This window comes from Penicillium chrysogenum, assembly GCF_028827035.1.
Source record: "Penicillium chrysogenum strain IBT 35668 chromosome Unknown utg000004l_segment0_segment0, whole genome shotgun sequence".
NCBI lineage: Eukaryota > Fungi > Ascomycota > Eurotiomycetes > Eurotiales > Aspergillaceae > Penicillium > Penicillium chrysogenum.
The window spans coordinates 1,461,816-1,486,468 of record NW_026622752.1 but is presented as its reverse complement, the minus strand read 5'-3'; the positions used below and the strand labels follow the sequence as shown (position 1 = coordinate 1,486,468).

Sequence of the window (24,653 nt, the reverse complement as noted above, 5' to 3'; positions counted from 1 at the left end):
TAAAGATAGCACATATTTACGGTGACACCATACAACATAGGATTGAACTACCCAAGACAAGGAGGGCAACTTATAATTGAGTTATTATAAACAACCCCAGCAAGGATTGACAATCGTAATACATATCGAGAAATATTTAAAGCTATTTATAACCAACGTCGGTAGCATGGTGGCTATATAATGCCCGTAGTAAGAGTTGGCGGTACCTTGGGCGGTGAGAACTATAAGAACGATGAAGAGAAGCAAATAGCCAAAGTTGAATAAATTAAATTATTATAGTATCTACATTTGCAGATGCAATTAGTATAGGGAAGAACGCTCAGTTCCAGTCAACTTCGTGTCCATAAGCAAGTTAATCACATACTCCCACATAAATCCCCCGACCAACGTACCTGCAATGACGAAATTGGCCCGAGTCAACAAAGGAAGAAGTCTGAGCGAGGGGTATATCACATCAAACGCCAGCAAAAAGAAAACAATAATGGCCAAAAGGTGTCCTTCAAGTAATTCCAAGCAAGGTCACACACAAATAATAGGGGCCCAAATAAATATTCACTTAGATTCCGTTTTGGCCAGAGGATCTGGAAGCAAGGATGAGTGGCCACTGTCCAAGTCTCCAAGGGGGTTAGAGAGAGGTCGCTCGAGGCCTCCATCTGTGTTGTTAATGTCCAGACTGCCGTTCGTATCCTCGAACGAGTTGGCATCAGACTGACTAAGATTCAAGCCCTCGAGTTGGAGACCCGCTTCTTCCTCTTCCTCATTGATGGTCTGCGAGGTCTTGGTGCTGCCTGAAGCAGGCATCAGCTCCGGCGGTCGCTGGTTCATCAGCCGAGCTTGTTTCAGACTAATAGTCTTTTGCTTGTTGGTGGATTCCACTGCCTGTCCCAAATCGCGCTCAATGGTCGCCTTCATCAACGCTGCCATCCACAGACGACCCTGCTGGACATTGTCGACCTGGAAGTAGTGGGTGGCTGGTTTTGTGAACTGCACGGTACGCGAGTTGCCTGACTTTGGGGGCACCAGCTTGAAGAAGAACGGTCCATTGCCGTCCTTAGTGGTCAGTGATTGAATGACCGAGGGGGTGGTGAGCTTCGTGCCGCCAGGGGTATCCACGGTGTTGTTGGCATTGGCTGGCAACGCGGTGGAGCCGGTGATGGTTGCATGTAGAGCGATAATCGGGTCTTGATCCGCTCGCAAGACACGGTGAGCGGTGATGTCGATCAAGCCTCTTTCCTCGGTGTCGTCCTCGGAATAGTAATAGGACAGACGACGACCGCGCAGTACAAACAGACGGGGTTTCCAGGTGGTCATCAAGTTGGAGGATCTCTTCTTCATCCATCCACTATAGTCACAACCATCCATCTGTTCATGCGGTGTCTTCTTCTCGAGACCCCGAGTATAGGCGCTAGTCTCCTTCTTGGACTTGACGGTCCGAGGCCGGACTACAAATCCGTGCCCGTCAGTGGCAGCCTTACCAGACCCATCTGTACTATGCCGTTCCGAGCTCTTGGATGTCGCTGATGGAGTCGTAGATCCGGTGCGAGCAGAGATAGGTTCGGACTCCTGCGGTGAGTCAGGAGACGCAGATGTGTCAATCTTCTTTCCAACCACGTCGGATATAGCACGAAGCCCCATAGCTCGGCGGAACTTGGGCCCAGCATTCTTCAATGGTTGGAACTGCATCGGCGAAGCGCGAGAAGAAGAGCTTTCAGAATCACCTTTGTTGACCCGAGAAAAGTTGGCGAAGAACCCACTATTACTGGTTCTGCTCTCGGTGGTTGACGACTGAGAGTTGTTCCCACTTCTATCGGTTGACACGCGCGTGCTCAAGCTCCGCATTCGACTCTTCGGTGGCGTACCGTGATAGGCGTGAGCAGCCGTGGAGACATGCTTTGCTGCGTCACGGATCGAGTCCACACTGCCAATGCGCGAGTGTCGCTTCGCCGGGGACATCACTCTATATTGATCTTCTGCATAGCTTGACTTGCGCGAGTGATTGTTTACGCCGACACCGGTGGAGCCCCGTTTCTGTAGAACCCGGCGGGTTCGGCGTGAGTCGAGCTCGGTTCCTGAGAAATAACCCCGATCTAGGTCCTCAATTTGATCTGGGGTGCTGATATAAGAGTTGGTGTGAGAACCCGACTCAGCGGTCAGCGGTCCACTCTGCAAGCCACCCGGACTAGTTCCCGCGGAGGTTCCTGGGCGAACGGGCATGGATTGGGGGCCGGAATTCAGAGTCCAGGACCGGTCAAATGAAGGTTTCTTTTGGTGACCAACGACAACCGAATCAGACATGCCGCGTTGGGTGGCATCAATAGAAGAATGACGACGCGCTTGGTTGAGATCACGGAGCGATGCCGCAGAGATTCTCCTCGGTGAATCATGGCTGTAGGGAGGGGTATGCGGTGTCATCGGCGAGCTGTTGTTGCTAGCCAATCGGGGGTGTTGCACCGGGGCAGAGGCTCGTGGATAACCAGCGCCGTTCTTTTCTGACAAGGTAGGAATCCGAGGAAGAAGTGGACCGGTGTGCCCAGCGCGAGACAATGCACGTTCATCAGAAGGCCCCGAGAAGCTGGAGATGGAGTCTTTCCGGGCTTGCTGTTGACTGAAACCCTTGGTCTCTTCTTGGAATGCCTTGATCTTATGCCAGGTCTTGAGCCGCTTGCCCATGACTCCAAAATCGAATTCCTTCATAAAAAGGAAATCTTGATCCATATCAAGAAGCACATCACCGGTGATCTCTTGTTCTTCGAAGATGTCACAGTGTTTTGGATCAATACCGAGCCCGCGCAAGCATCTTGCAGTCTGTGACTGACTCCACTTTCGCACCTCTTGCTCGGTTGGATGACTCTGCTCCTCGTCGTCGGTTTCATGTCCGTTGATATAAGAAGCCCTGTGGCCAATATGGCTGCTGTACTCGCTGCCGGAATCATTGATCGTCCTGGGTTCCTGGGTCGATACACTGTGACGTGGGGTGTTCATATCCGTGATGTGCTCGTCAATGACGCTCAAGGTCTCATTCATGACCGGACTTTCTTCGCCGTTCACATGGTTGTCCATCGAACCACGAAAGGCTTGCTGGATATCGGCCGCCAGACTTGGGCGAGGTAGCGGAGACGAGGCGGATCGATGCTGTGTGGGAGAACCAATTTGCGGTGACTGCATATCGTCGGAGCTAGCGTGGCGCGATGCTTGAGGGGTGCTCTGCCCACTCCCGACTGATGCGAACGATGAATCTGCGGGCGCAGAGGATTCCAATTGCGTTGGCGACTCTACGAGTACTGGCGACTCAGCGAGGGTTTTTCTTGGGGCGCCTGGTTTAGTAGTAAAGTCTGTCGCGCAGGAAATATTAGCTGGTGAATAGTCGGGGGGGTTGCTGACGGCGGTCTTGGGGAGGGCGCATACTCGCAGGGAAGAGACCAGTTTGTCCCGTCCTAAGGTTTTTGCCATAGTACCAGGCATCTCCAAATCCTTCATCCAACTCGATTAATTCAATCTTGTCGCGGGGTAACATGATCAGTTCATCTTCTCCGCGCCCGCCAAATTCATCTAGTTTGGAGTGTTAGAAGCTGGGCGCATCCTGAGAAGCAGTCCTCCAAAGTCGAGGTGTCGCACACGACGTCACTTACGAAGAACCTCTAGAATGTCGCCGGGACGAACACCCTGTGGTGGGCCCATGGTAACCATCTCTCAATATTCCGTGTTTCTAAGAAAGTCAAGAGAAAACACAATACATGGCATTTGGAGAAAGTGCAAATTTGCTTTTGCAAATTGCAACCGCGTATCCCTCTGGGAGAGAGTAATGTGACTTCACCGAAGACAGGAAGGGGAGAGAATGTGAGAAATCTAAAAGAGAGATGGAGATTAGAGAGAGTGATTAGGTTAAACAACTCGCGGGGCTCGGGAGCACGAACCTCGAAGGATCCCGAACTCGGGGAGGGTAGCTTGTGTATTTTTCCTTTTTTTGTATTTTTTGTTCTTTACAGGAAGGATTATATCTGTGCAATCACGATATATATCATACCAGAAAGAAAAGGACCAGGGATGATGGGAAAAAGACACTAAGACACACAAATGCCAATATAGTCAATATATGTATAATACCCAAATTATACCAAAAATTGCAAAGAAGAAAAGGCGAAAGGCGAAAGGCGAAAGTGACGTGTGCAAATTGTAAGAACCTGGAAAAAGTCTGGACTTGACGCTTTCCGTGGTTGAGAGAGAGAGAGATGTTGAGCTGAGGGGTGGCACAACCTTGGAACTTTCAATGGTGATTACTTATAATTACAATAATAATTACTAGCCTGACTGGTAAATTAGCAACATAACTTGAAGAGTTTCAGTATTCCGTTTTCGTACATAGTACGTACCTAAGGTACTTATCTATATTGTACTGCTTATATGCAGATGAACCCGGTCATCCATGGATTCTTGCCCAAGTCTCAAGATGGATCATATTATTATATGTAATTTATAAGGTCCAGCAATTAGACCTAGGATCTATTCTAGGATAACTATGATTTATTTGTAATTATAACTATTTCACATAGTTTCAGAGAGTTCCCTACGTCTATTGTTCACTCTGCACGGATCCATTCCTATTCTGGTATCTAAGCGCTAAACTCTTAGGATTCTTTGTTCCAACATGGTTGTAAGCGCCCTTTATTAAACGGACTTTAAACAGACTCGACCAAAACCATCCTGATGCTTTCTACACTTACTCGATCGTCATGGTCTCACCTAAATCTCGATCGCACGCTAGTGCTGATCATATTGAAGAGTCTAACACTACTGCCAATCTGTTTTTAGGCGGCGTGCGGAGGAACTGGATGGGTCCGCAGACTAACGCCCCAGAGAACTCGGCTACGGGAAATCCACGCGTTGAGGTCGACCTTACAGTCACTCCCAAATCCCTCCCCCAGGCTGTCTTAATGTCCCCCGTCACGCCCGGTGAGACCCTTAATCAACCTCGCTCACGTGGTTCTATTCATACAAAAACCCCCGACACGCCAGCTACGGCTCTTCCCTCACCAGTTCTCAGTACAAATTCTCATCCAAGTCCCGTGAACGCGGATGCGATCGTCTCAAGCAGACCTCCCACACTGCCACCAATCTCTACACAACTCACGGCACAACGTGGCGATGATGAGCGCATGGCGGTCCAACCTCCTAGCGGGCTCGCCACGTCACGAAGCGCGACCCAGTCCCCTCTAATGGGACCCAACCGGTCCACAAACTCGCCCTCGAACACAGGCACACGCACAGCCCATACCACACAAGGAAGCATAGTCTCAGGGTCGCGACCTAGCCTGCTGCAGATAGGGGGAACTGGGGCTGCGGCCATTCCCAATGAGGTATGGGAACAATGGTCTGGTCAATTGGATGCCTTGGTAGACGAGTTGTCTGCGATAGGAGCAATACCTGCTCGCAGAGACACGACTATTACTCGGCCTCGAATCCAGTTATTGTGCAATGCCATTAGTCGTAAGGACGCTTTCTACTTGGTGACACATCAGTTGTACTGCCAATATAGCATTGATCCAAGTATATTGGGTCAGATTAGAGCCCCTGAGTCAGGCATGCGATCACTCATCCCTCTTCTGGAAGACAATGGAAAGATGCATGATGCCGCCGTCATTGTGTTCGCCCATTTCCCAGCATCTCCACAGCAGTTGATGCAGAGCAGTTGGTACCTCCAAATGTTGTCCGGTGTTTCTGAGTTTTTAGCACGGCTTGCAACTGAATGGCAGGGCATCTTGAATCACTCTCTTCAGGCCCAACATCCCCCCTTGGTGTCTCGTCTTTGGCAAGCACTCGCTTGTCCGTCCCCGATGTTGATGTCGGTGATGTTTACGTGTGCTGCACGGCGCCTTCATCATGATAAAGACATCGAAGCACTGCTGAAGTTGTTTTGGACAGATTTTAAAGCTTTCCAGCGGTGCAAGGAATCTGAAGCTCCAGAGACGACCCAGCAGGCTCTCAACAGGCAAATTACCCAAGAGTATCTCAACTTCCCACGTTCATCCGAATCACAGACACCATCTTCCTCCCACCCTGTACGACCTCCCAGAGCTCAGAATCAAACCATGTCTCAAGCCCCACTACCGCCATCCCATCCCAGATCTTCGCTTGCTGGTGTGAGTCAACCTGCCGCAAATTCGCCTGCTCTAACCCCACTCGGTGCATCTCTGCAGCCTCTCCCCTCAAATTTGCCCCAGGGTCAGGTTGTTGGCCCACCTGGGCATCAATTTAGCGTAAACTCACCAATGCAGAATACCCCGCAAAGTCCTTATTACAACCCCATGTCACAGGGGCAAGGACAGTGGCAGGGAACAGGACTGTGGTATCTGGTGAATTCACATATGAATCCGCAGATGAGTCCACAGACGCAAATGCACATGCAGGCAGCGGGACATGTACCACCTTCTCGGAGGCACCAAGCACCCCCAGGTCCACATGGTCAACAAATGCAGCGTCGAACAATGCCTACAACTTCAGTAGCGCCTGCTAACTCCTCCATCGCCTCCCTCCAACCGAGTGCTCTCACCTCTGCGCATCCATCACAGTCACTCTACGCTCCATCGCCCATAACCACAACACCCACTACAACAAACCATATGGCCCAGCACCCGCTGCCACCGCAAATGCCCAATAACCATTACAACCGACAGCATTCGATGAATTTGCAGTCGTCTGCCTCGCCGAGCACACGCGTGCCTCCTCAGGGACAGCCGCCTACTGGACAGCATTTCCAGCCTTTACCTAACTCTGCCTTCCTCCCGGTACCCGGCCACAGAGCGCCCATGATGGTGAACCCAAATCCAACGCGTTTCGGTCTTCATATGGTCGATCTCCGCGATCCTATGAAGAAGCTGGTAAAACGAAGTTCAGATGGCAATGAGGTTGAGACTGATTTGTTTACCTATCTCGATACCTTCGTCGTATACCCAACCTTCGTCAACGTTGACCAGTCGATCTACACGTGGAATTTCTCTTTCACGCACGATGAGCGCCAAAAGTTCCCACACGTAGCTCACGGGAAGGAAGGCCAACATTCGGTTTGGACCTTTAGGCCCGGTTGCCGGACTATTCGCCTGCGATGCATTCGTCTCCCTGGCGATTCAAACACCGTGGCGGAGCAGACTTGGTCCACCGCCAGCACTTTCTGGCCTAGTGTCTTCTACATTAGTGTGAATGACAAAGAGCTCTTTGTGCGCCGGAAGGTTCACAACGGAAAAGACCTGCCTCTGGACATCACCGAGAGCCTCAAAGCAGGCGAAAACAGTGTACGGCTCGATATGATCTTAGGACAGGATGAGTGCAAGACCTCCAAATACGCCTTCGGAGTGGAAGTCATGGAGGTCGCCGAGTTCGACCAGATACTCAGCCTGGTCCAATCCATCTCTGCCGCGGACTCTCGTGCAGCGATCAAAAAGCGTCTTTCTCCCACCACCGATGACGATGACCTGGCAGTTGTCACCGACAACCTCACAATCGACCTAGTGGACCCCTTCATGGCACGCATCTTCGATGTCCCCGTTCGCTCGCGCCACTGCAACCACCATGAATGCTTCGATCGTGACACTTTCATAAGAACCAGGAAGTCCGTATCCGGTCCTACACCCATGGTCGATAACTGGCGCTGCCCGATCTGCAAGGGAGACGCACGCCCACAGTTCTTAGTAGTCGATCAGTTCCTTGTCGAGGTACATGCCCAGCTTGCCCGTACACACCGACTTAATGGGATTCGAGCAATCCAGATTAAAGTTGATGGAACCTGGACGCCCAAGTACGATACCGATGAGACTTCGCCCGCGGCAGACAGGCCCTTTTCTCCGAAGCGCAAGGCCGAAAGCCCTTTCGGCCCTGTTGCCGTGCGTACCAAGAAGGACGTGTCTAGTGGTAGCCACAGCCCGGCTGTCCGCACCCAAGAACCTACGGTCATTGAATTGGACTAATTAGTTCATCGGGGTTTCGAACAAATTTCTTCCCTTTTCTACTCCTCTAGCGGTCCTGTCCTTCAAATGTCTTTCGTTTATCTTTGCATGCATTCGAAAAGAAAGATACCCCTTACTGCGTGCTCTTCAAATGCATACCTTCCATGTACTCTCATGATCTGTCGTTGCTGACGTCGGGGGATTGGGTCATAACAGCTGCCTCCAATTTTGTCTTCCATTACTCAAGGTGTAACAGAGTGAAAACATAAGATAACAAAAAATTAAAAGAATTAAATTTGAATCCAAGACTTCATGAGAGACTCGGCCCAGTTGTAACCGAGTACCATCGTGCTATAGCTCTCCAATAGAGTAGACTTAAGAAGTTGCACATATTCCAGATAAATCGGTTTCTCCGGTATCGACATTAGATTATACAGAATATATTATATTGGGCATTTAGATAGTACACCAAGTGTTTGGAGCAGGGAAAGACTACTTTCTGACTCTCCTAACATGACTAACGAGGTTCTCAATGACACCCTCGAAAGCCTCTTTTTCACCAACCAAGCCATCCCGCCGCTTCAGCCAGTACTCCAATACCGAACTAGCGCGCTGGGCAAACTGGTTTAGTTCCTGGACATGCAGCTTCAACTCTGCATCTGTGAGACCATTCAATGCAGCATCGGTAGTGGCGCACAGCCGGCGGACCGCTGAGAGATCTATTTCCGGCGCTGGTGGTACGCCGCGGCGAGGAGTAGCCTTCTGGCGGGAGGGTGCTCGCCCCTTTTCGGTGATGTTGTCGTTGCCTTCTTCTTTGCGGACTCGACTTCTGGAGCGAGCGCCGGGGCTCTTTGAGCCGGTGCCTTCAATATCGATAGAAGGTAGAACGAGCTTTTTCTGTTTGGAGGCTGGAAGAATTTCGTCCAGATCAACGGGCACGCCCAGCGATACGAGGAATAGTCGGCGGATGCGGGATTTCACCCAGTTTTGGGGCTGGAGAGGTGGTGGTGCCACGAGCTGGGACCATAGTGAGAGGGATCGCTCGGTGCTGAAGATTGCTGCGGAGTCTGGGATTGGCTCCACGGGTGGGAGAGAGCTTATGTCTTGGGATTCGGGGAAGAGGATGTCGAGGGTGTCTTGGAGGGAATCGAGGAGTTCGGAGGTGGATTTGAATGTGTCGAAATCGGTAAGAGGTGGAGGTGCGTGGAATTGCTGAGGTGCCGTAGTTTCAACTGTGGGAGCTTCTTCTGCATTGGGTTCTTGGAAGCCATCGTCGAAATCTCCAAAATCGTCGTCTCCCATATCTTCCTGCTCTTCTACAAACTCATCAAAATCATCACCCGCTTCTTGCTTTTCATATCCGTGGTCGTCGTTCATGTCATCCTCCAATGAGAGGTCTTTGGGTTTCAGGTCTGTATCATCTATTGAGACATCCGGGACGGTCTCTACCGCATCGGGCAATGCGTCACTCGTTGAGCTTGTATGAGCGTGTGGGTGTGACGACAGGTCTTCCTCGGTGGCTATTGTATCCACCCGCTCAAGCCGTGTCTCAGGAATGTCTGCTGTAGGCCCATCAACCTCAGGAGGTGTAGAGTTGATAGTTGGCGGCGTTGGGCTGCTATCGGAATCTGAAGCCTTGGTCACAACGTCGGGCACAGCATCAGCGAGACGCTGTTCATGCGCCAATGTGCCGGGAACCTCGCCATGGCTAGGTTCATCTGGGTCCACCTTCTCAACCACTGTGCGCGGAACCGGCAAGCCTTCAGTAAACAAGCTTTGGTTCTCTGACCCCACGGGGGAACGTGTCTGGCTTTGTGAGCCTTCTGGAATAACCTCAATTTCATCGGGGACTGCGTCCAGTTGTCGCTTTCCAAATGCTGCTGTGCCAGGGGTCTCGCCATGCTGGGTGCTGTTATCAACCCTCTCGACTCGAGTCCGCGGGACAGGGGAAGTGCGACCGGATTGTGGGAGTGACTGGGGTTGGGGATTGCCTTCACTGGCGTCTGAGAAGTATTCTTCGTCGCTTTCAGAAGCTGCTAGAAAAGAGGTCAGTTCCAAACAGATATTCAAGTATATCCAAGGGTCGTGTACTATGGTCGCCAGCTCCTGGATCTTGCATTTCCGTAGTTCTGCTGGTGGGCTCTAGATGCGAACTAGACAGATCGGACGGCCCCTCCGACATGATTGCAGCTTGAATTCAGGGTGTTAACATGAAAGAAGGGGCACACAGAAATGAATAGTTCAAAATGCAATGGGCCGTGTGTAGTGTGCAGTGATACTTGTTTCCCTGTGATCGATGTGAGTCCAGACACATCTGCCTCAGGCATCAGTTATCAAATAAATTGGCCAATATTTTCAGTCACCATTTATGCCTTGTATTCAAGGCGTCAAACTTCAGCGCGCGCTTGCCAAACTCCTTCCAATTATTATTGTCTATTGTCTCGACGTTCTTGTCCTGCCTTTCTCATTCCACCCTTGGCTCTTTGTCTCGATTTATTCGATCAAGAGCTCCATTCTCTCATTGCCGGATCTTTCGATCCATTCTGCAGGCCCGCCTCCCCTGCTCCGTCTGTTGCTGGCGCTTTCTCTCCGTCCAGCTTTTTCCCTCCCATTCCTCAAGCTCGATCACCAACACCATGGCGTTCTCTTTCGGTGCCCCGGCCTCTACTGGCGCCTCTAGCGGAAATCTCTTCAGCACAGCGGGGAACGCTTTCGGCGCCAACAAGGATAGCAATGCGTCTAGTGGTGGCCTCTTCGGTAATGTTACAGCTTCGTCCACCGGCAACAGCGCGCCATCGTTGTTTGGAGCAAACTCCGCAAGTGGCCAAAGCACACCAACCTTCGGTAATGCAGGCGCTTCCAGTGCGACCAATGGTGGTGCTTCGGCCTTCAGCTTCGGCGGCAAGGCTCCCTCCGGAACTGGCACGCAGCCCAACTCACTCTTCGGCGCCGCTGCCGGCAGCCAGACTCCCAACAAGTCCACGGAATCGACCACACCTGCCAGCAATTCCGTCTTCGGCGGCGGAGGCGCAAAGAGCTTGTTCGGAAACGCGGCCCCAACTGCTACCCCTGCTCCCGCGGGAGGCAATTTGTTTGGCAATAACTCCACCACCCCTGCTGGTCCGCCGCCTGCATCCAACCCACCCAGCAGCTTGTTCGGGGCCGCGAAACCGGCAGACTCGACTACCCCCACAGCAGCGCCGTCGTCTACCACGCCTGCCACCTCACAGGCACAGCCCTCTAGCAATATGTTCGGAGGGGGGGCCATCCAAGTCGCTGTTTGGAGGTGGCGCAACCCCTGCTGCGCCCAGCGGCGGTCTATTCGGTGCAAGCAAGCCGGCCGAGTCACCCGCTCCTACGACCACTGCAGAGACAACTCCTAAATCCCTTTTCAGCGCTGCTGCACCCGCGGGTGGTGCGCAAAGCTCCCAGACACCGTCTCTGTTCAAGAATACTGCTGCCCCCAGCGGCGACTCCGCTTCGAAGCCTGCATTCCCGGCCCTCGGCGCTCCTGCCTCCGCCGCAACCACGACTCCCTCCCTAGGAGCTCCCGCCACGTCGAGTGCTACCCCTCAAAAGTCTCTTTTCCCTTCCACCGGAAGTGCCACATCCACAGCTGCTCCCTCCACGACACCAGCAACAGCTCCTCTTGGAGGAGGCCTGTTTGGGGCCTCGGCTCCCTCCACTGCTCCAGGTACTGCGGCCACTGCCGCACCTGCTACTACTACTACTGCTGCCGCACCTACTGGCGGGTTATTCGGCCAAGCTACTACTACTACGCCTTCGACTCAGCCAGCAACCTCCGCCAGCTCAGCACCGCTTAGTGGCCTTGGTAGTAAAACGACCACTGCTCCGACTACAACAGCTGCCGGCGCTGCACCAGCTGCACCCTCCGCCCTTGGCCAGTCTACTACGGGGCCCGCTCCTCCAGCCCAGTCACGTCTGAAGAACAAAACCATGGATGAGATCATCACCCGATGGGCTACAGATCTTGGCAAATATCAAAAGGACTTCCGCGAGCAGGCGGAGAAGGTTTCCGAATGGGACCGTTTGCTGGTGGACAATGGTACCAAAGTTCAGAAGCTATACGGCAGCACTGTTGATGCGGATCGAGCTACTCAGGAGGTTGAGCGCCAATTGTCAGCCGTCGAAGGCCAACAGGATGAGCTCAGCTCATGGCTGGATCGATACGAGCGTGAAGTCGACGAGATGGTTACCAAGCAGGTGGGCCCTGGAGAGTCTCTCCAAGGACCGGACCAGGAGCGTGAGACAACGTAAGCATAATCCCCAACTGATATATACGGTCTTGCTAACATGACCATTAGTTACAAACTGGCCGAGAAGCTCTCGGAACGCTTGGATGAAATGGGCAAGGACCTTACTAGCATGATTGAAGAGGTCAACGGTGCTTCATCCACATTGACTAAGACCAACAAGGCGGATGAGCCGGTAAGTCCCAAACTCAGTATCGATACCTTTTCGTGGGGGAATCTATTGCTTACGCATCTCTATAGATTTCGCAGATTGTTCGCATTCTCAACGCACACCTGTCCCAGCTGCAGGTCATCGATCAGGGCACCTCAGAGCTGCAGTCCAAGGTTACTGCCGCCCAAAAAGCAGGTCAATCGATCTCTGCTCGTCTTGGATACGGCTATCCTAACAATGGTATGGGCAACAACAATACCGCTGATGATTTCTACCGCTCTTTCATGCAAGGACGGTAAAGGGGTGGATGGCTTTTTCTAATGATTTGAACTCGGAGTTATCGGCTACTTGGCACCTCGATGTGCTTTGGGGGAACGTTCTGTTGTAGTCAGGGAATGCTAATAGTCGGTCACAATAAAATGCTTGCATGCGGTTTGTGATTAACACCTTGAACCTTCGTAGAATCCAATGCAATAGGATTGACAAATTCTCGGATGCTCGTTGTATTGCTAACGTTGATGACCGAACTGAGGCTCCAGAAGATCTACCACTTTTCTCTGTCTTTCTTCTGATTCCCGTGCTCCTTCTGATGCTAGATGTACAGGCAATTGACCCTTGTGATTTTTGACCAGCCGGTCAGCGCCTGCCTCTAGCAGCAACCTGACGAATTCCACATCGCTTCTCTGCGCTGCCAAGTGCAACGGAGTATTTCCTTCCCCGTTCCTTGGCTGTGCATCAGCGCCTTTCTGCAACAAATGCCTTGCGGACTCTAAAGCGCCAGAATCCGCTAATCTGTGCAGCGGCGTCGCGCCCAGCCTAGTTTTTGGCTCTACGTCAGCGCCATATTGTAGCAATAGCTTGAAAAGCGATGTGGTTCCTTTCGTCGTCACGCACTGCAATGGTGTGATGTTGGAATCATTTCCCCGGCTTGGATTGGCGCCTCGTTCCAGCAAGAGAGTGGTCACGGAGGCCGGCCCCAGTTGCTTGCATACGCTGGACTCCCAGAGTACCGCCAGCAGCAATGGTGTTTTCCCACTTAACGATCTTGCCTCTATATCTGCACCCTGGTCCAGCAAGAACGCTGCTGTTTCTGCCCGGCCATTCCAGCACGCCCGGTGCAGTGGTGTCTCACCTTGGTCATCTTTCACCTCGATATCGACTCCTTTCTCCACTAACAACTTCACGCCCTTGACTTCATTGGTTGCCGCGTGCAGGAGCGAACTTCCACGCCGACCCCACGTGTCCAAACGGGCACCGCTTTCTATTAGGCACCGAGCCACTTCCACGGAGCCAGACTCACACGCTACGTGCAACGGAGTCTCGCCAACATGGGTAGATTCGATGTTGGCACCTTTCTCAATCAAAACTCTCACCACTTCCTCGCGGTTTTTGTCGGCTCTTCTAGCCGCAATATGCAATAGGCTACCCCTGTAGTCCGTCAAATTCACGTCAACGCCGTGATCAAGCAAAACTCTAGCGACGGCTGCCTTGTTGCGGGTCACAGCTGATATGATTGCTTCGTCGGGCCCCCCGCCACCTTTGGCGTTCAGGTCGGCTCCATGTGCCAACAGCAGTGCAACAATATCTGCATGGTCGCTGTGAACGGACTGTATTATTGGCGTTTTCCCTGTTTTTCTGTTCCTCGAATTGATTTGCGCTCCTTGTCGGAGTGATTCTTGTGCTGTTCTTAGTTGTCCCTGACTTGCTGCCCAATGGAGTGCGCTCCCTTGGTGCTGGCGGACGTTGTAGGCATAGAGGAGGGGGTTCAGGAGAGCATAACAGCGGCGACTGGTCCTTGCAAAGGCATTTATGTCTCTTTGGCAGTCTTGTGACCCTGATATGGCTAGCAGAAGCTCATTTGGTAGGCTAAGGAGAGTCATGGAGGGGTATTTGCTCGGGTGTCGAGGGCTTAGACCAGGTAAGATGGAAGGAGCCTCAGTGTAGCTGGACGGTAACGTTGTTCGGGAAGGTGCCTTGGTGCGTGTATATCTGTCTTATCACGGGATGGTCTCAACAGATAGGGGTAAAGAGCTGTAGGGTCCCGCTTTGTTTATGTGGAGACCGTCGACAACCTACAGCTTACATACATTATTCTCGTACTCGGGCCAACCACGGGTGTACTTTTTCTTCGCTTCCTTTTAAACATAGAAGCCTTTGCAAAGCCAAAGCATCCATTCGAAGCAACAAAAGCTAAGGGAAAAGAAAATCCTGTGCGGCCCAAACCCCAACCCGCTATATGTATGCGTTGGGCCGAGAATCTACATTGTACAATGCTTATACGCCTGGTCTGCCGTAAACGCGCACTGCGGGACAATTTCCCCGGGTTAGTTATCCTCCTAAAGGAAACACATTTTCCACAAAAGAATACGAAAATCCCTTGCGCTTGTCCAAAGACCACGAACATGTAGGTAATATACTAAGCCCACGGACCTAAACACTACATAGCTGGTAATGCCGATCTTTCCCAATGATATAAAGCGACCTACTGAGCACTGTACACACCAATCATGGAGAACTTATGCTATGATAGAGACATGTCTTGTTTAGGAACAGTCGCTGGAACCGGTACAATCTCAAGGTAGCAGACAAGCAAGATAGCTCTTTGGAGGGGAGATGGTATTATACACAGCAGTTGGAGTAGCTCTTCATATTAAACATAAGATAAAATGGGTGCATGGAGTCTAGCGGCGCAGACCATCACTAAAGAGAAGCCAGTCAGTCATGCCATTTTCACATTCAACGGAAAAGGAAGATGGTCAGGAGAATATTTCCAGGCTTGCACTTACATGTGGGTCTCCAGCTCATCCAAGTGCTTGCGCTGCTCGTTGATCTTCTTCTTTAGCTGAGCAAGCCTGTCAAACCAATTAGCTCGCCGCTTCGACCTGGTTGTTCTCGGCTTTGCTAAACTTACTTCTCGAGCTCCTTCTCACGGATGTAAAGGCTCTCTTGCGCAGCCTCGCGCTTGGTGAATGCGTCACTAGTAGAGGGACAGATGTTAGCGACCTCTCATATAGATATGATCTATAAAATTGCAGCAAGGCAGACACGGGCCTGCCCGCTCATTGCCATCGAACTTCTAAGTGTATGTTCCGCGGTCAACTTGCATCTCACTTACCCGGAAGAGGCACCACCGCTAGGGCGGGGAGCGCCGGTGTCACCTTCGCCCATACGAGGGACAGCTACCGAGAAGGAGCGGGTGAAGACTGCCCGGTTGGCAGTAGCAGCAGGACGGGCAAATTGACGAAGCATGATGATTTGTGGTAGGGGGGTAGTGAGATTTGTGAGGTGAATTCGGGATGAAGTTGACAAAGTACGAGGAGAAGTAAAGGCAACACTTCCAAGGTTGGAAGCTTATAGCAAATGACGTTACATGCCAAGAGACATCATGTGATGGTCGGAAGAAACAAGCTTATGTCAGACGCCAGGTCATGTGAACAGAAATTTCTGATAAGTCGCGGCCTTCTCATTCGACTTTCCACTTGGGCCTCCAGGGCTTCCAAGTATACGATAGCCCAATACTTCAACTACTTGAATCACATCACAGGGACGGTCACATCATTAATCGACTGCAGGTGACTGTTTTTTTTTTCCCTTCCCTTTTTGACTTTTTTCCTACAATACGGATAGTCCGAGGGGTAGACCCTTTACCCTACTCTGTATACCAATTCGTTCTAGACTGTTTCGAGCCCATCTTGCCTTTTGTGATCTCGAATGAGGCGCAAGTAAGGAACCCCGGGGCGATTGGCGGATGCGGAATGGGGGATGACGCTGTAAGAGGCCCACCGAACCACACAGAAGCGATGAGAGAAGATTTGTGTATAGTATATGGCAAAATGGTATTATATTCATCGATTACTTTTGTATATATATAAAAAAAGTAAAATAATTAGAAGAGAAGAGAAGTTGAGATCACTTGGACTTGTTCTCTTATTTTCTTGGATATTTCACCAGCAAAAAAAAACACAAAGCCCAAAAGAAGTGGGTTGTTCAGGTAAATCCCAACACCGCCTTCTGCCCCCTCCTTTCCTCCTACCTCCTCTCTCTCAACTCCCTACTCTCTCACTTCCATCTTCCATCCATCTTGCTATTCCTTTAATCACCTTCTTTTTCTTTTTCACAAACCAGGTCAGTGTCTCCCTGTCGTTTCCCCTGTTAAATTTGCCCTTTTCTCGCCCTATTTCTATGCCCATCCCCCCCGTCATCACCGCAAAACCCACACATATCAACAATCCATGGTGGAAAGAGACCATCTGAAAACTACGATTCTCCCCCCAAATTCAAACCATGGAATCGCGCCACAATTTACGGTGCAAACCACATGTTCTCGTCTCCTTGTTTACTCGCTGAACCGTTGCCGCGACCGCTTTCCTGCGATACCCCCCAAACGATACACGGGAAGACCCAAGGGCCCAGTAACCGCCACGATCGTCATGATCGGCCAAGTCATTTGGGGTCTCTATTTTCTGACCCCAATGCTTTGTCATTCACAGACGTTCTACATGATACTCATGGAAACTCAACTGGGCCCTTCCCTGTATAGTTGAAGGGGGGTCAAGGGTCGATATCTACCCCTCGCCATCGCCTACTTGCACTGTCCCATGGCGTGATTTTCAACCCTCACCTCAAAAACATTGTCAATCCGAGAATGAAAATCCATACGAGAAAAAAAAATTTGGCTAACATAGTTTGAACTGTAGAAAACACACATTCACAATGGGTCACGAAGACGCTGTTTACCTCGCCAAGCTCGCTGAGCAGGCCGAGCGCTATGAAGGTTGGTTCCTCTTAAATCTAGATTTAGTTGCACAGATCTCTGACAATCTGACGCAGAGATGGTTGAGAACATGAAGGTCGTCGCCTCGGCCGATGTTGAGCTCACCGTTGAGGAGCGTAATCTTCTGTCTGTCGCCTATAAGAATGTCATTGGTGCCCGCCGTGCCTCGTGGAGAATCGTCACCTCTATTGAGCAGAAGGAGGAGTCCAAGGGCAACGAGTCCCAGGTCACTCTCATCAAGGAGTACCGCCAAAAGATCGAGGCCGAGCTTGCCAAGATCTGCGACGATATCCTCGAGGTTCTAGACGAGCACCTCATCAAGTCCGCCCAGAGCGGCGAGTCCAAGGTCTTCTACCACAAGATGAAGGGTGACTACCACCGCTACCTTGCCGAGTTCGCCATTGGCGACCGCCGCAAGGGTGCTGCCGACTACTCTCTGGAGGCCTACAAGGCTGCCACTGAGATCGCCTCCACTGACCTTGCCCCTACCCACCCCATCCGTCTCGGACTCGCCCTCAACTTCTCAGTCTTCTACTACGAGATTCTGAACTCCCCCGACCAGGCTTGCCACCTCGCCAAGCTTGCCTTTGATGATGCCATTGCTGGTATGTTGAGATCCAGATTTTCGGCGCGTGCATTGACCATAGCTAATATTTCTCTGCAGAGCTCGACACCCTGAGCGAGGAGAGCTACAAGGACTCTACTCTCATCATGCAGCTTCTCCGTGATAACCTGGTAAGTGTTCAAATCACCTGCTGATTCAATTTGTTCATACGCTGACCCGCATTTCCCACCAGACCCTCTGGACCTCGTCCGAGGCTGAGCCCGCTTCCGAGAGCGCTGCCCCTGCTGAGAAGAAGGAGGAGGCCCCTGCCGCCGAGGCCGAGAAGCCCGCCGCCGAGTAAATGATTAACACCTAAAAAGACCTTGTTGATGGACACGCGTCCTCAGGACGGATGGAACAACCGAGGGGAAGAGAGTGCGCGACGGGTCTTCTAGTGCAAGAACATAGATTGGAGAGGGAGGAAGGACGATGAGATCATTGGCCCGAATGTCGGTTTATAGTATCGCAGAGACTCGCAAGGGTTGGTGCGAGAAATATTGCGACCTTTGGGTGTCGATGCTCTGCCATTTTTGCCTTGAATCTTCTCTACTTGCCTTTTTGCTCTGGCCCGGCGCTTGTTTTCTGCCCTGGGGAATATCCATGCTGTCTCCTCTTTTCGTTTTTTTCATTCTCCTTGTTATTTTGTCTACTTTGCCTCTTAACTACCCAAAGAGTCCCCTTGCGCGCACTCTCCCAGCCCAACACACATACACACACAGAAGTTCTTCAAATCAGTTCCTTATCAGGACTTCAACAAGGGCATCCCAGCTGATCCCTAACCTGGCTTTTCACCTTTCCTATTGATCACTCCCCGTATATGTGCCATGTGGCGTTTTGATTCTCACTAGATGTGGTTTCGAAGATAATCTCTCGTACACTATTCCAGTAATGACTTGGCGAATCATTGTAGCTGAAGCATGATGGCGCTCGTACGAGTCTATATTCATCGCCTTCTGCAGGGTATAGCACGCTGTCTTGTCCAAGTAAACTAGACCGTGCAGATGAAAGCTACTATAGTAAACTTGACCGTCCCTGAATCAACATTCGCTTCCTCACAATATCTCTATTCCCTGCCCGTTGGCTGCACGGCCACTGATAGCGCATCAAGGACATCAATCGGTGTGTACACCAGTTCGTCTATTCCGTGAAGAAACAACAATATATGCATCTGCAACTAACCCTATTGGGCCAGATTTCACAATGCTAGTCTAAAATAGACCCAAACCCAATTAGCATCCAAGCGAACTATATACTGGATAGATCTCAATTCGGTATGCATACCAAGGTCTCTATTATAAAACAAGGTATAAACTCCCACGCAACCGACAGCATAGGTAATGCGAAAGATATACTGCGTTCCAGATCCTCAATGCAAACCAGTATTGTTCCAGATAATGAATATAATGAATCGGCACTATGTGGTATACAACATATATCTAACTAGGATGTGCGGACATGTGCATATGCCCGCGTACTGCAGAAGAACCGCAATGATATCAGTGGCTGTATTAGCTGGACACTATCGAGCTTGGGTGCGCCGGTTGGTGTCACATCACGGTTGATCGTCTTCTTCACACGGTATACGGTATGTATGTATGCATGCCATACCGCGTGTTCGTTTGGCACTTGTAATAATGACTTGATATGTAATTGGACGGCGTTTCACCTGGCATCTCTCTTGATCGAATTGGGTTATCTTTCTCCTGGTATTGACGGTTTTACACTGATCTACTCTACTAGTGACGGTCTAAATTGAAATATTTTCCATTGCTATGGTCGAAACCACAATGCTACCAGCCACGCGGGCTCGATAAAAAGGGGTATGAGGACAATAAAGGGGAAATGGAGGACTTGAGACACGCACGCTCCTGGGTATGTCAAGTGGAAGAAGCAGAAATAGAGCCACAATGATAACAAACATGATAAAAAGCGGCATCTTTGTCTCCCCATACAGAGACACGAGTCAGTCCAATGGAGACAGCAGAAGGAAATAGAGAAAAAGGAAAAGGTTGAAATGCAGATGTACAGAGAGCCCCTCCGAATATCGAGAAGGCATGTGAGGAAAGAGAAGAAGATAAATGGACTGCTCCAAAAGACCCCTTAAGATGCTTTCCACTTCCCACGCCGTTCTGTTGTGGCGATAACCGTCACCATGCAATGCCCATGACGAAGAAACATTTCAATGCTCTAGCAAGAGCCATTCAATCAAATCGAGTCTAGTCCCAGTCCCCGAAACGCCCAAGGTGCTATGCATCGAAAGACAACAAAAAGGAAGAAAAAGTACAAGTGAAACGTGTTCACAGAGCCTTCAGAAAGACAAAAACGCCAGATGAAAGAGTGAGGAATAGGAAAATAAAACGGGCCAATAATATCGACAGGGTTGAAGAGAGGCAGAGTGGAACACTGCGTTAGATAGAGAAAGGTCGCACACCGACTTTGAGGATGATGTAATGAATCCGGAAATCAAATGCCAAGTCAGGTGGCGGGCCGCTGTACGAGCAGGCATGCAATGATGTCACGAACAATCCCTTGAAGTCGCCCCCTTGAGTAAATAATTCGGATTCAGCCTCACCCCCCGGTTCAGCAGCCGATATCGGTTGCCCTGGGGGAATTGTGGAGACGATGACTTCGTGGCGTTTAAACTGCAATGTGGTGTGTTCCAGCGTGGCCACTCGAACCAGTCGGGTGGCAGATATGATGTTGTGAGAAAATGGCCGTAGGATAGGCCCCGGGTAAATGCTGACCCCATTGCTGAAAGAGAAACGGTAAAAGAAATTCCCCTAACCCTGCTGCTTTATGAGGCCGTGACATGCTGACATTGGGCCTGTAACTCATTGAGCGACCACTTGAATGTGCGGTGAGAAGAGAAATCCGTTGACCAGGGATGTCGTCGTAATGAAGTGAAAATAATTCGAAAATCTCGGTAAAACCCGCGACCGTATGTAACGCATGGAAACCCCTGCGGCAAAATACAAGGCGATCCCTCCTGATTAACGTCCACGGGATGGGGTATCCGGCCACCTTGCGACATCCGTTCGGAGGAAAGCCGGTTTATTTTTGTGCTTTGCGTGCTTTCGTACCGCGGGTCATTTCGCTCTTGGTCATGTTGCGAGTGAGACCACCGATGTAGTCTTGTAATATTTTGTTCTCATTTTCCAACTTATCATGGTCCGATTTGACCGCGTCGATACGTTCGGCGAGAGCCTGAAGGGATGATTGAAGAGCCTTGGCTTGTCTGTGTTTTTAGTCCATTTGGTTAGCCACCGAAATCTTCGAAATGGCGTACATCAGTAGCAAAACGCCTGAGACGTCTTTTGTTTTCCAACTCACTCCTGTAGGGTCTGTCGAGCCTCCTTGCCCAAACGCTCCAGATCGGCAGAATTGCGTCGTGGGCTCATTGCGCGGGCGTCGTCGGGGGGAAATTCTTCCTCCTCAATTTCAATTTCGGGGTGGTCCCGAGGGACAAGGATCGAAGCACTGGGTTTGCGGCTCGCCATTCGCGGACGTTCTGATCGGCCTCGACGCTCGGTTTCTGCGTCGGATATAGAAGAAGATGATGAGAGAGATGACATATGCATGCGGCCACCGTCGTTTGGTTGCGGCAGAGTGTCAACAGGGGAGGCTTCAGTCATTTCTGTATCTGAGGCCATAAGGGTTACTGCTCGCGACACACTAAGATCGAAAGGAGGTCCAGGATGGCGGTATTGAAGTTTGCGGGTTAAAAGAGGCCGGAGGAAAAAGTGGCTGATGAACGACCACGGGTCTACCCCTAGCGATGTACCCCAGATGAGAAATCTGTGTTACGCTTGAGGTAGCTACCGGGTCGGTTGAAAGTCGAAAAGGAGAGAAGGATGTAATTTTCAAGACGACCTTGGCCGACTCTGAGTAATTTCGAAATGCGTTGGTTGAAAATGAATGCAATTCGAGATTGGCGGGAAGAGGGGAGAGAAAGGTAACCGGAGTAGGCTCAAAGGGAAGGTCTGTTGGGGGGGAATTTTTTTTTCACCCTCTTTCCGGAAAGAGAGGCTGGCCACAAGGCGCGATCGATGCTAGAAGGTGATATAGGAATTTCAAAGAGAAGAGACCGAGTTGAAGGGAAAAAAATGAGAGAAGAGAGAAGGAAGGGAGTCAGAAAACAGAGCTTGGGAAAAAGGAAGACTGAGTTTCGGTATCGGCGTTACGGCAGAGGGGGTACTTCTGAGTGACATTGGATTGTGGTACGACGAGTGCGGTACCCCTGGGTACCTATGGAGTCTCCAGTATAATTTGTCTATCTTAGCACCTTTTCAGTAGGTGGAGGAACTCATGTCCCTTGGATCATCCCTCCGAGATGGATCTTTTTCTTATTTTTCTCGATATTTTCTGTATATTTTCTGTTTTCTCGATGGAGGGATAGGTTCTGTATTACTCAGTATTTTAGTCTAAAACATTTTGAATCTATAATTCATATCCTATATCCTACATAGTTTTTAAGATAATAACATAAAGACAATATCCAATATAACTTTCAATTATATCAATTATAGAAAAAGATTATAACCGGTGAGGATTCAGAAAAAGGAAAAAAGAGGGGATTTCTAGAAATGAGAGGCGTTCAGGAACTAACGGGTGGCTCCTTGGATTTCCCCTTTCCCTTTCCCGACAAGTATCCGGTACACCGCCGTTCCCTATTCGGGTCATGGTTGGATCAAGTACTCGCTACATCATAGGGCACACGAGTCCTCTTTCCACTCTCCACCGCTAGTGTTGATTTGACACGTATTTGTGAACATGTATGTTGTATGTATGTTCGTAGGTATATTGTACACAACATAATGGGCGTTCGCTTTCTTCTATTTTATATGCACGTCAGGACCTGCGAACTTGGGTCTTCCTGCATTCTATTTCATCCGATCCCGTCGGGAACCTGGGGGATAATCAATTAAAAAAAAATCCAAATCCGATCTTATATTATTACTATAGAGAGTATTTATAATGTATTATAACAATATTGCACATGTGGTCATACCCCCGTCCTTGAAGGGGACATGCAATGTCGATCGAGCCTCACAGCCAAATGACGCCATGAATATTATTGGCCCTACAGCGTACGGAGTAATTATCATCTACATCATAGTTATAAAGAACACCTGTTATACTATGAAGAACAGTACCTTGTACACTACACGCACTTTTTGCGATGTATAATTGTTCAAATCTATGTCGCCTCGGTACGGTGAGGAGGATCCCAAGGGGTAAATACAGCCGCCCTTGGGCAAGATCGACCGAGGGACAAAGGAGGACCAATACCCGGTACAGATCCTGAAGGCCCATCTCATGGATTGTCCATCACCTGCCAAACATAAAATGTATAAAACGTACGATATATTGGAAGGAAAACAGATCCGAGAATAAATTCTAATAAATCCTCCTTCGCCCCTCGTTAGCCGCCTCCACCGCCACCAGGGAAGGGAAAATAAAAATGAAATGAAACGAAACGAAGACACGGAGTAGAAAGATTTACAGTCAAGAATAATGGGGACTTCCTCATAGGAAAGTTCAGTGGCACTGCATTTGCTTGCTCCGCACCCAAGGCCTGTCGTAATATCCCGCGACCAGTCAACATCCACCTTAGCCCTCTACCAATGTGCGCCCAACGCTTGGGCTTCAGACGATCATTTTCATTTCCATGGATTCTAACATCCTTCCTTATTATTCGATAGCCTCGCTAGCCGAAAAGAGTGCCATTATAGGCGCCAATCTCAACAAATCGTTTTCAGTGAATGACATCTGCTATGCTTTTCCGGTCCCGGCAATATCGATATTTTGTACTCCGTACAGACATAACCATCACCCTAACCACCGAATTTAAGGTCCGGGGATATGTACTAGTCTTCCGCCTTTGTCCACATTTTTGCTTGAATTAGACCCATCGGACTACTCCGTATAAGCACAACATATGATATGGGAACCTTGGAAAGTTATCAATAATCGATTCTATCCTATATCGTGCATCTCTTGCCCCGCTTGGCTTTGCTTGTGCGGTGACAGCCAACTCATCCCGTCTATCAAACCAGATGCGTTCCTGGATCCCGTTGTCAGATGACTTTTGACCCTCAACAGCAGTTATACGCTCAGGCCTGATACCGTATTTCATACATCTCTCTAACAGTGTAACTACGCCGGGTGTACTTGTACGCCCTCTTCACCGAAGTCCATGAGGTGGGGGGTTGCGTGTGACATGCTTTGGGCCGTAATCCGAAAGTTGATAAGAACCATTTTAAGATATGTGTTTAAGGTATAAATTATACTGGTTAATATATTTTATATTATGGTTCCCACTAAAGGAAGAAGCAAAAACGTGGTCATCGCGGCAACTGAGACAAAACGTCAAAATCCATGACGATGTTTATATAACTATTTTAATATTACATTTGTTTATGAGACATCCGCGTGTCCATCGTAATATTAGAATATCACGCGAACCCTGAAATTGCTTTTTTCCCTTTTTTGGCTCTCCCAAAACCACTCGGAAATGACGGTCAGAACCCACCCGATCTACAAGTGCGTTTTGTCTTGATTCGTGCCTTTGCCAACTCCCGAATCCCCACCTATACGAACTTTTTCCTCCATTACGGAGGTTACGGGGGTTATGGAGGGGGGCGCGTTAATCTTTAGTCGCACGCTAGAGTGGGCTTTTTCCTCCCTTCCTTTTGCTTCTTTTCGTCCTCGTCTTCTAAGTGGCCACCTTCCTATTTTTCTTCGATGATGAATATTTTACGCCCAATCATTTTGACTAATTTCAAGATTTTAGCGATCTTAGCGTGCTGCGTCCAAGGTATGTCCGAAGGAATATACCTTACGTATGTGTAGAGGCTTTTCTTCCGATCATTCCATGCATTGAACATTGAATATCATCTGCTTTCCTCCAATG

At 50.0% G+C, this 24,653-nt stretch overlaps 8 protein-coding genes across 8 annotated transcripts; 3 read left to right on the top strand and 5 right to left on the bottom strand.

Moving 5' to 3' along the window:
• Positions 1-552: 552 nt before the first annotated feature.
• Positions 553-3,700, bottom strand: N7489_006485 (putative polarized growth protein (Boi2); the record flags this gene model as incomplete). Its single annotated transcript, XM_056712235.1, has 3 exons — positions 3,630-3,700; positions 3,406-3,549; positions 553-3,332 (listed from the first exon to the last, which is right to left on the bottom strand). The coding sequence occupies exons 1-3, from the start codon at positions 3,685-3,687 to the stop codon at positions 553-555; spliced, it is 2,982 nt and encodes a 993-aa protein (XP_056565950.1). The 5' UTR covers positions 3,688-3,700.
• A 1,030-nt stretch (positions 3,701-4,730) lies between these two features.
• Positions 4,731-7,958, top strand: N7489_006484 (MIZ zinc finger domain protein; the record flags this gene model as incomplete). The annotated part of the gene is made up of 1 exon (XM_056712234.1): positions 4,731-7,958. One exon carries the CDS (start codon positions 4,731-4,733, stop codon positions 7,956-7,958), a length of 3,228 nt encoding a protein of 1,075 aa, XP_056565949.1.
• Positions 7,959-8,429: 471 nt separating this feature from the next.
• Positions 8,430-10,119, bottom strand: N7489_006483 (DUF5102 domain-containing protein; the record flags this gene model as incomplete). Its single annotated transcript, XM_056712233.1, has 2 exons — positions 8,430-9,973; positions 10,029-10,119. 2 exons carry the CDS (start codon positions 10,117-10,119, stop codon positions 8,430-8,432), a joined length of 1,635 nt encoding a protein of 544 aa, XP_056565948.1.
• A 454-nt stretch (positions 10,120-10,573) lies between these two features.
• Positions 10,574-12,661, top strand: N7489_006482 (putative nucleoporin Nsp1; the record flags this gene model as incomplete). The annotated part of the gene is made up of 4 exons (XM_056712232.1): positions 10,574-11,187; positions 11,249-12,211; positions 12,263-12,386; positions 12,452-12,661. 4 exons carry the CDS (start codon positions 10,574-10,576, stop codon positions 12,659-12,661), a joined length of 1,911 nt encoding a protein of 636 aa, XP_056565947.1.
• Positions 12,662-12,871: 210 nt separating this feature from the next.
• On the bottom strand, positions 12,872-14,242 carry N7489_006481 (ankyrin repeat domain-containing protein; the record flags this gene model as incomplete). The annotated part of the gene is made up of 1 exon (XM_056712231.1): positions 12,872-14,242. One exon carries the CDS (start codon positions 14,240-14,242, stop codon positions 12,872-12,874), a length of 1,371 nt encoding a protein of 456 aa, XP_056565946.1.
• An 801-nt stretch (positions 14,243-15,043) lies between these two features.
• N7489_006480 (uncharacterized protein) lies at positions 15,044-15,619 on the bottom strand (the record flags this gene model as incomplete). Its single annotated transcript, XM_056712230.1, has 4 exons — positions 15,478-15,619; positions 15,274-15,339; positions 15,149-15,214; positions 15,044-15,062 (listed from the first exon to the last, which is right to left on the bottom strand). The coding sequence occupies exons 1-4, from the start codon at positions 15,609-15,611 to the stop codon at positions 15,044-15,046; spliced, it is 285 nt and encodes a 94-aa protein (XP_056565945.1). The 5' UTR covers positions 15,612-15,619.
• A 1,456-nt stretch (positions 15,620-17,075) lies between these two features.
• Positions 17,076-18,041, top strand: artA (14-3-3 adaptor artA; the record flags this gene model as incomplete). The annotated part of the gene is made up of 4 exons (XM_056712229.1): positions 17,076-17,136; positions 17,193-17,741; positions 17,801-17,871; positions 17,934-18,041. The coding sequence occupies 4 exons, from the start codon at positions 17,076-17,078 to the stop codon at positions 18,039-18,041; spliced, it is 789 nt and encodes a 262-aa protein (XP_056565944.1).
• A 2,707-nt stretch (positions 18,042-20,748) lies between these two features.
• Positions 20,749-21,390, bottom strand: N7489_006478 (short coiled-coil protein; the record flags this gene model as incomplete). Its single annotated transcript, XM_056712228.1, has 2 exons — positions 20,749-20,975; positions 21,071-21,390. 2 exons carry the CDS (start codon positions 21,388-21,390, stop codon positions 20,792-20,794), a joined length of 504 nt encoding a protein of 167 aa, XP_056565943.1. The 3' UTR covers positions 20,749-20,791.
• Positions 21,391-24,653: the final 3,263 nt, after the last annotated feature.